Here is a 10,858-nt window from a genome sequence, read left to right on the forward strand (position 1 = left end):
TGTAAGCAGTATTACCAAGTTAAGACAGGTTTTATTCCTTGAAGGACTAAGTTCACTGTGCTACAAGGTCCAGAGGTAGAAAATCTGGAATTCCGAAGATTGTCATAGGGTTCTACATAAAGTTCCAGTAAACCATGCTATTTAAGATCATGCAAGTACTCCATTAAGAAAAAAGAGAAAGAAAAAGGGGCTGAAATCACTAACAGCCAATGTCTTTCTACCAGGTAACCGGAGAAAAGAACCATTTTCTTGTGGGCCCTTTTGCATTGAAGTGAAAGGAAAGTCATTTAACATCTTCAGTCTGGTCCTTGGGCAGGGGGTCAGCCCATTACTACTAAATGGCCAAGAGGCTGCCAGATTTACTTGCCTCATTTACTCTTCTTGTTTAGTCAAGCAAATTGGAGTAATGAATAGCCAAGTTTCCTACTCCTTCTGAGAGGCATCCCCAGCTGCCTCTGTGCCACAACTCCCGGAATCCTCTGCCCGTTTCTGGAGCTCTTCAAAAACCTCCTTGTGCATATAGAAGAAGATGTACCCACCAAGGGGTCTAATCACTACCTTCTTTGGATCCTCAGCCAACATCGAAACTTTCAGGTCACTGTAGGTGAACCACTCCTTCTTCTCAAAGTCGTAGGCATCGTTGACATAATGGCCTGATTGCAGGTTATCCCCCACATGGCTGATCATGCCAAAGAGCTGATAGGCAAAAGGACCACTGACCTGCTTCTCTCTTTCAGCATTAATGTCTTCATCTTCGCTGGCTGAAGTATCTTGCTTTCCAATCCTCTGACTAGAACATGATTTACACTGGGATTCCACTTTAGCCATCTGGCAACTTACTTCCACGGGTCTGGTAAGATCCTCGGTGTGCCCTTGAGCATCTGGCTTCGCAAGATGTGGCGACGATGTTTCCTGAGGCCACGAGTACCTTGTCTCCTCTGAATCTCTGGGCGACACCACACACACATTGTGGGGTTCTTCTGTTTTCTTCCCATTTCCAGACTGTGTTGGTGGAAACATTTCCATATATTTCACAGGATTGTATGCCTGCTGGAGATGGGCCCATACATTACTTTTACTGCTGCATTTCTGATGCTTGCCTGAGCGACCTTTTGGCAGCTGCTCTTTACTGGCTGCCTCTAATCTTGAGCTTCCCTTTTCTGGGTCTGTTATACCTGGCTGAGGACCCTTTGCTAAACCTTCACCCTGCTGTTTTCTTGCCCCTTCCTCCTTGGCGCTCTGAGCTCTTAGCGCCTCTATCTGCTTGGGTGACACAAGGTACTTAAACAAGGAATCAAAGTCGGAGGACGAGTTGACTGATGGTTTGGGTGGCTCAGACACACCTTTTGTCACAACTTCAGAGAGTACTTCAGCTTCCGAATCCCAAATATGGACAGAGTTTCCCAAGGGAATAGGTGGCTGGGTGCTTTCATCACAGTGAGAAGCTAAATCTATGTATTTGGGAATAAGAACAAGCTGCTGATCCTTGCTTAAGAACCAATGATCACAATAGTTATAGCGTTTCAGATGAACAATGAGAACCCTGGGAAGCTTCTTAAAGGCATATGTGGCAATTGACCCTATGTGATTACACCTCTCACATCTATAGTCGATTTCTTCTGGTTCAAAGAAAAAATCTAAACTGGACTGAATGCAAAATTCTTTTTTACCCTTTTTTCGGGGAAGGTGGATCGAGAGGTAATTGTTCACTTCCGGTTTGATAACAACGTGAGCACAACCCTGACAAATGAATGAGTATTGCAGCTCAAACTCAAAATTTGTGGTGATTGGACACACCAGCGCTTCTGGCACAGCACGCTGAGGCACGCTGCCTGTCTCCACTTCACAACTGGCCTCCAACACCACTTGCACTTTGCTCAAACTCTCTTTCATGTGTTGGAAACAGTGGCCTAAAAACTCATGGGCATCATTCTGGATGTTCGTAGAGAAAGTACTGGTGATGGTTGAAATGATTCTCTTAATGTTTTCAAGTATTTTGTCCTTAATGTTGATGTTGCATACATTTCGCAACAGAAGCAGCTGAGCACAACATAAAGTCAGATCATTAAAGGGAACTTGACCCCACTGGAGGCTCTGGCTCAGTAAATCATCACAAAACGAAGGGATAGAAAAGAGGGATTGCAGGACAGCGTTCATATAGCAAGTGTTGCCGGTATTGGGGAAGCCTTGCCACTGTTTATCAGGACAAAAGGCAAAGCACAACTCAGCTTCCTCCCACGATTCTAGGCCATCCTGTTGATAGGGCGGCTCAAAGAGATGGCTCAAAAGGTTTGAGAAAGAGACTGCTCGCATTTGTTGAGTCTTATCTAGGGCAGAGCTTTCACCAGAACTGGGATCAAACTGAGCTGCAAATTTCAATTTCGCATTCTGTCTAAATCCTTTGAAAGCCAATGGTTTCTCAAGATGGAGGGTGACATATCTCACAGGATGTACACTGAGTTTCTTGATTAGGAGGTACCTATACGTTTTCGCCTCCTTGATGCGACGGGAGGATTTCTTCTTGCTTTTCCCACGTCCACGTTCTGATGACACTGTGTGGGCATCGAGTAAGCAAGCTGCTAACAATGAGGACAACTCCCTTTCCAGTGCTGCTGCCAGTGACCCACTCTGGGAGTTCCCCCCTCTCCGTTGAGCTGAGGCTAGGGCCCCTTCCTGTGCTGTTGTGCTGGAAGAACTACCTATATCTTGAGGAGATCCCGCGGATGGTGGATCTTCTTTTTTCTGAACCCTATCCAGAATGCTCTTCAACTGTACAGCATCACTGTAGGCCAACTGGCCAATATACAGGAAGCTATTATTTTGGAAAGTGATATGGAGGTGATTTTGCCCTTCTTCATCCAATCTATAGACGATCTCTCTCACATTATTAGTTAGCGGGAAATCTTTTATACTGTCTTCAGTGCTGAAATGGATCACCATTCTAACCTTCTCATCCTCTTCCACGATCTCAATATATGCACCTTTTGACTTACTCAACCCATTCTTCTTGGTCCATATTTGGACAGAACCAGGTACCAGCAGAGTGGTCATCTTGCCGCAGTTGCAAAGCAAGCACCCACACGCACAGCCTAGATTATTGACAATCTTTACGTCCCGATTTGTTTTGCCTAGTCCAATTCTGGAGACAATGCTGCAGAAATAGTTCTCTAGTCCCGTATCTTAAAGGATCGGTGGATTACGTTCAGATTCTGGATAGCCAGCTCCTTTGGTGGCGAGACCAATGCCTTTAGAAAGCTGCTCAGCGACACGAGGGGACAGAGCTTGAATCCCAAGGAAAGGCACTACTGGGGGGGGGGGAAATCAAGGAAAACAAAACAAAACCAAAGATTAGGTTATATGAGAAATGCTTACATAAACTTAAAACTGTATTTCCATAAATACAATCTCCTTTCCACCAGAATACTCAACTCTATTCTGACTTAAGTTCTTGACTTTAATCGCAAGCATGAAACTCTTGAAAGACTTTCAATACCCAGCTGAAAAGCTTACTGAACAGCAAGGCCACAAGTGGCTGCAGAGGAAATAATCCTCCTGGTACCAGAATGCCCTGCTAAGCACAGTAAGTTCCAAGTAGTTCTCAACCCCCCCCAGATAAATATCCCTTGAAGCACATAAGTCTACAACACTTGAAGCATGGTCCACTCCAAATTTTAAAAGTCCCTTTTTAATACAGTTGGGTTTTTCCCCCTTTATTTTGGCAACAATGAAAGTCCACATTCATTCACAGCAAACTCCCAAACAAACCTGTGTCTATGGTGGACTATTGCCCACTGGTGCCGACAACATTTTCTAGGATATCGTCTTTACAGAAGGCAGCTCACTCCTGGAATTTGGGAAAGTTCAAATTCTCAACCTTTGAAAAGGTGGCAGATTGCAAGCCGTTGGTGTGAATCTGTCCTCCTGGCGGTTAGAAAGAGCTACTTCCACGTGCTCCTCTAATTTGTGCCACTTGACAATGACCATGAAGCACATGATTTTTCCCTTCCACGCCAGGCCTTTTGCCTTCTAAACCACCAATGAGACAAGGGTTGGGAATCTCTGTCGAGAATTGCACAGGCATCCATTCTGAACTTCAGTTCAAGGATTCCTCAAACAAATGCTGAGGTCCTTTAAAGTCTAAGCGAAAGGCCATTGAGTTGATTCAGGTGACCTCAGGAGTGTCAGAGAAGACAGGGCTCTGTTGGGCGCTTCATTGCATGTGCTTCATTGGTGGCGGATGGGTTCAGCACTCTATTACCATACAAGTCTTACAAGGTGCTAGTGGGTAGCCAGGAGCCTACCACCTTTCCTTTAGCAGATTTGCAACACACAAGGTTTCAGAAGGTTATTTCTGCATGTTTTGGTTAATCTCACAAGGGATAAATCTGCAATTCCAATTCTTTACATAGAATAATCTTAAGGTAAATTCTGCTAGCTTTTAGGTTGAACCACCAATACACAATCCCCACAACAATAAAAGCAACTGGCTCTTCACACAAAAGGCCAGAAGGCTTAGAACCCCACCCTGCAGTTCAGGTTATGCACACTTAATCATAATAATTTAGTGAGAACTTAGACTGCTTTGGGAATATTTGTCCCTTGAAACCCTACCGTTCTGTCTCCCACCATTCCTGCTTTCATTATTCCAGGAGCAAGGAAAACCTGACAATAATTAAGTGAGTATACACCTTTCAAAGTGAACATTCATTTCTTACTACCAATGCACCCATTAAAGAAGAGTAATAAAACAAGACGAAAGCTCAATTAAAGACTTATTTTCTTTCAAGGGTTATAGTTCAATGGATGATGTTTCAAGGGGAAAAAAGTAACGATTTGTTTTCACAGGGGTTACAGAGAGTTAAAGTCCAGAGTCAATTTCCCATCACTGCTGGGGGTCTTTCCAAGAATGCCCAGAAGAGCTCTGAAAAGCAAATCAGCCTCAAATCCCATTCGTTTGGAATGAAACACCGCTTAGTGATCTTGAACAAACCAATTCCACTCTTACAGCTCATCAAGTGATCTGGAAAATGATCTTATGTGTGGCATTTTTCTTTCTATGCACCTATGATCCTGTGCTGTCTTTACCTGCTATCAAGCTGGCCTCCAAGTTCCAGAGACCACCCCATCCTGAGATCAGACCTTTGTGCCCTACAGACTGGTCACTGGCTGGTTTCGGAAAGAGGTGAGGGGGGCCTTCCTTTATAGTCTACTGGAAGTCCCCCAAATTCCTGTGAAGCCTCTTCAGTAGCACAGCAACACGCTAATGTCCATTGGCAGGTTCCTGAGGGCTGTACTTGAGGAGTGTGGTAGTGACATCATCTGGTGTCAATTTGGGGCTTGAGAGGAATAAGAGTGAAGGGTTGGAGTCATCTGTCAATTGGGTCATAGCCAATGAGGCCTCTGTGTGGGCATGGCCTTCCCCTGATGATTCTGGGAATTGCCTCTTTGGAGGCAGGAGAAATTCTCACTACTAACTCCCTGAGAGACACTACTGACAAGACGCATGGCACTCTGCTGATAAGACCCCATGCCCTGGAAACTGGAGGAGCCACGTGGAGACCCTTGTCAGTGCTGAGATGCTTCTACCACCACAGGATCCACAAGACTTTGCACCTACTGTCCTATAATCTTCCTGCATTTGGTGTTACTGCATGTGTTTCGTGAGTCAGAAGAAGACTTTATAGGTTGTTGCCATATAGGCTAATATTGGACTTATGGACTTGATCTGGACTGGGCTGGGATGTTTTCTCAATATTCAACTTCTCTTGTACATAAAGCTCTTTCTTATACATAGATGCATGTCGATCAATTTGTTTCTCTTGTCTACCCAGACTAGTACAAAGAGGGTACTTTAGCCAGGAAATGAACCCAAGTGGCCCCCAGGGAAGACAAGAAATACCAAGTATGTAATAAGCACCCTAGATTTCCCAGTACAGTCCAAATACAAAAAAAAGAGTTTTCTCCAATAACTGTAAGACCCACAATGAACATAGAAATGGACACAATATTCAACAATGGAGGGGCATCTAAGAAGATAAATATACTTCATTTATCAAATGAGACGGAATTCTCTTTAAAAAAAACTAGAGTCGTGGTATGCTGACTTATGTGGACAGTGTGGAGCAGCCCTGCTGGTGTAGTGGCTCTGTATTGAGCTGCGATGTGCCCAACCACCAGCCTTGGGATAAAGACAGGGATTTCCACTCCCTGTCGTGAACAATTCCAGTCTCAGAAACCCACAGGGGATCACTAAGAGTCAGCATTGAATTGATGGCAGTGAGTTGAGAGAGTAGGGTCCTAGTGTAGAGGTATCCCCCCACTATGCAAACCAGAACATTCCTGTTAAAATGTTCTAGGCAGCAATGACTATTAATTATACAGGAAACTTTTTTGTAGCATTCGCAGGCCCCCCAAAATGACCTGCCAGATCACATGTAACAAAAATCATACTAACCCATAGTATTCACAGACACAGGTCAAAGCAATAGTACCTTTAGGTCAGATGTTGAGCATCCTTCCTGGAGAAGGAGCAACCTTGGCTTTTCACCATCCATCTCCCATAAAAGTGAGGATTCTCTTGGATTCTCTCAGTGAACAAAGCCAGGTACTAATAGAGATCTTTCATGGAAATGAAATGGCATGAAGTGAACTTCTGAACAGGATGGGCTACCCATTTCTGGGTACACGGGGTTCTGGGGATTCCTAGGGAGGCCGATCCTATGCTCTTTCATCAAACTTTCTGTCTTGCAGCAGAGTGGAAAACAGACTCACCTAAGCTCAAAGAGCAGGATGCCTGCTTCCCCGATGCAGGTGGACAGGGAGGGCCTGCCTGATCCTGAGAGGTCACTGCGTCAAAGCCTGGAAGAAAACACAGAAGCGAAGATCAAAATGCTTAGTGCCCCAGGAGAGAAGAGTTCATCTGAACAAACCTTGAGGCTGGAAGAGTGTTTGGCATATGAAAACCAGAAAGGAGGTCAGAATAGGTGGAGGCTAGTGAACAGGCTAGAGGAGAAGACAGGAAATTATTCCTATAAGCAGACCAATTGAGTGGAATCATCTGGAAGAGCATTGCCAGAATGGTGGGGCAACTGGCAGAATGTCGTCAATGTGACCAACCTGGACATGCAGAAATTGATGTAATAACGGTGTATTTTTGTTATATAGATTTCCACAAAACAACAAAAGAGCAGATGAGTGAAAAGTGGACTAACAGTGCAGCATCAATAGGCCACTTAAGGCTCACGGACATGAGTTTACAAAGAGACTAACCAGCACGCACCCACTCCTCACTGATTGACTGTATCTTACGATCCGCTATTTCATACTTAGAAGAGTTTTTGAAAAACCAACTACCATCAGGCTAATTTGTACATTACAGACAGATGCCTGTCAAGTTCCCAGGTGAAGTAAGGCTGATTATAATGCCTCAGGTCATGATTCAACCTGGCTGAGCCATTATTCTCCCTTTTGTGATCCCACAAGGTCTATTTCTGCATCACATGTATGTACACATAATGACCTGACCTTTGGAACGTAACGCTATTGGTAAGTGAGGAGTGGTTTTCTCCAGCCAGGCTCAGCTGGACATTGAATAAGGAAGACTGAAGAAGAATCAACGCATTGAATGGTCGTGCTGACGAATATTTATAGTATCACAGACTGCTAAAGGGCCAACCAATCTGTGTTGGAAGAAGTATGGCCACAGTGCTCCTTAGAAGCAAGGCTGGCAATGGCAAGGCTTGATCTTTACATACTTTGGACATTGTCAGGAGAGATTGGTGCCTGGAGAAGGACACAGCAGGTCCAGTAAAGCGGAGGGCAGCGAAAAAGAGGTAGCCCTTCAGTGAGCTGGTGGGACACAGTGGCAGCAACACGGAGTTCGATAATAGGAACCATTGTGAGGAGGGTGCCGGCACAGGCAGTGTTCTGTTCTGTTGTACACAGGGTTGCTATGGGTCAGAAGGGACTCGATGGCACCTAACAACAACAAACAGGCTCAGCTGCCAGCTTCTGTGGTGTTACATGTATATTATGCAGAGCCTTACATTTAACTGGCTGGCCATTTTGCCATTTATAAATAACCAAAGAAAGGAGGCAATGGTAGCTGAAGGTGTAGAGAAGGGAGTGATTACAAATGAGCCCAGAATGAGTGAAATGGGTGGCATAAGTCTGAGAGACATAGAAAGATCTACAGCTCATAAAACATGGAGGGCATGGTAGAACATCAGGGGAGGTCTCATTTTTATTATAACTCTACCCACTGCTTCCAAGCGCTTGTCAGTTGCAGACTTCCTTTTCCAAGCCTACTAGGGACAATCTGGTGGGCAGTGTGAGAGAGAGGTAAGTTCTGATGCTGGGTGGGACCTTCTTCCTCCTCCCAAATCTACGATGACAGTCAACACACCAAGAGGAACACTGCATTAGTAATTAAATCATACCATTATGTTTGTTAGGGATCCCTGGTGGCATAGTGGTTACAACTTGGGGTGCGATCCACATGGTTGGCAGTTCAAAACCACCAGCCGCTTTGAGTGAGAAAAACTGGGCTTTGCGCTCCCTCCCATACAGTCTTAGAAACCCACAGGGGGTTCTCTATGAGTCAGCATTGATTTGAGGGAAGTGAAATTGAATTTATTATTATTATGCTTAACAGGGCTTTACAAAAGGACTGGATCTAGGCAGACTTTTGGCTCCTTTGAGGGGGCTAAAAGTGCAAGGCTGTACTCAGCAAATGCTCGAGTCATCGGATAGTATAGAAATGCCAAAACTCCATAGAAGGCCCTGACTGAAATGGGAAATAGTCTCTGGACTAGCAGATTATTCCCATGAAATATTTATTTATTGAAGCTTTGAATCTTTGCTCAAAGACAATTTGGAAGGTTTTCTCCCCTCTTTTTAATGACTGTGCTGTAGTGCAAGAAAGGTGGAACTGATTACAAGGTTCTACATATAACCTCCTCTCTGTGGGACGGACAACAGAAAAGTGGGTGAAGGGAGACATTGGACAGGGCAAGCTATGACAAAATAATAATTTATAAATTATCAAGGGTTCAGGAGGGAGGGGAATCAGGGAGTGAGGGGAAAAAATGATCAGCTGATGCCAGGGGCTTAGGTGGAGAGCAAATGTTTTGAGAATGATAAGGGCAATGAACATACAAATGTGCTTTACACAGTTGATGTATGTGTGGATTGTGATAAGAGTTGTATGAGTCCTTAATAAAATGATAAAAGAATAAAGTAAAAAAATAACAAATAAATATATTTAAACAGTTATAGAACTAATAAATTTTAAGAGTAAAACCCTGAAAAAAACAATAATTAATGAAAATCAAATGACAAAATATTCTTTTATGATATTCCTGTATGTAAATGTATCTATTACACATATTAGATTGTGTAAGATATGTCAATAAAACTGTTATAAAAATAACGATAATAAATTCAAAAAAGGAATATAGAATGCATAGGTTACTTTCCAAAATGTAAATATTATTTCGTGAAGTGTTGTTATGAAATCATGTAACTTTTAAACCATGATCAATGAGGACCTTCCTGGAAATTAGTTTTCTCTTATTTCAGCTGTCCTAATATTCTAAAGTCCTTTCTACTAAATTAAGAGGCCCTGGTGGTAAAGAGGTTACATATTGGGCTGCGGACCCACAAGGCCTGCAGTTGGAAACCATCAGCAGCTCCTCGGAAGACAGGGCTCTCTACTCCCACAAAGAGTTCCAGTCTCAAACTCACAGTGGCAGTTCTACCCCATCTACAGGATTGCTATGGGTTGGCCCCAACTCCCTTACATTGGGTTTGGTTTTTCTACTAAATAACTACATACATTCATTTATCCACTTATGCGTTAAAATGCTAGTTGGTACCTAATCAACGAGTCTTTCTCCTGCAGAGCTGTTACAAACACTGCCATCAAGTTCATTCCTAGTCTTAGTGACACTGCGAGAGTAGAACTGCTCCTTCGGGTTTCCTGGGCAATAAATCTTTATACAAAATTATATAGACAGCCTCAGCTTTCACCTGATGAGCAGCTGATGTGTTTAAACTGCCCACCTTAAGGTTAGCAGCTCAATACTTAATCCACAATGCCGCCAGGGCTCCTTGCAGGAGGACTAGGTGGGTTCAAATTGCCAACCTTTCCATTAGCAGTTGAGGGCTTAAATCATTACACTATCATGGTGACTACTTTGATTTGTTATATTTACATCGAATCCATGTTTGTTCTGTTATCTTAGTTTCGTGTGCCATTTTCTCTACTAATCATAAGGAGACGCTCTCTCACACACTGCCATGAGTTGATTCCCAATTCATAGTGACTCTGGGGGGCAGGGTAAAACTGCTCCTCTGAGTTTCTTTAGGAGAGTGGAAAGCCTTGTCTTTCTTCTGTGGGGCAGTCTGGTGGTTTTCAAGTGCTGATCTTAAGATTGTCATCCCAACACATAACCATTACACCACCAGGGCTACAAGTCACAAGGGAATCGGTAATAATAGTTACTTCTTGCATTGATTTATTTTTCCCATCACTGTTGGAACATCATCCAGAGAACATCCATGCCACCTGTACATGTATAATGACTAAATCCCTTCAGTGTATCTAGAGTCGGCAGGAACCCCCGGAAATTTGATTACGCACTGCCAAGTTTTATGCAGAAATGTTCTAGGAAGTTGGAAAAAGCAAGACCTTGCTTGCTCCAAGTTCTGAGTAGCGGATAGTCTCACTTTACAGCAACCTAAATATGATGGAGGCATCTTTTGGCATGGTTGTGCAATATTCCCTAAGTGCTTGACCTTATAGTAATGTCTTAGTACTCACCCCCCCCCCCCAAAAAAAAAATAAAAGCCTCCAGGA

At 43.6% G+C, this 10,858-nt stretch overlaps 1 protein-coding gene across 1 annotated transcript; it reads right to left on the reverse strand.

Moving 5' to 3' along the window:
* Positions 1 to 423: 423 nt before the first annotated feature.
* On the reverse strand, positions 424 to 3,051 carry USP26 (ubiquitin specific peptidase 26). Its single transcript, XM_075538473.1, has one exon. The coding sequence runs from the start codon at positions 3,049 to 3,051 to the stop codon at positions 424 to 426; it is 2,628 nt and encodes an 875-aa protein (XP_075394588.1).
* Between the last annotated feature and the right edge of the window lie 7,807 nt (positions 3,052 to 10,858).

This window comes from Tenrec ecaudatus, chromosome X, assembly GCF_050624435.1.
Source record: "Tenrec ecaudatus isolate mTenEca1 chromosome X, mTenEca1.hap1, whole genome shotgun sequence".
NCBI classification, from domain to species: Eukaryota; Metazoa; Chordata; class Mammalia; order Afrosoricida; family Tenrecidae; genus Tenrec; species Tenrec ecaudatus.

What these genes read in the sequence shown, in the direction of transcription:
- USP26 (XM_075538473.1), bottom strand. Translation starts at nt 3,051, where the DNA reads ATGACCACTCTGCTGGTACCTGGTTCTGTCCAAATATGGACCAAGAAG.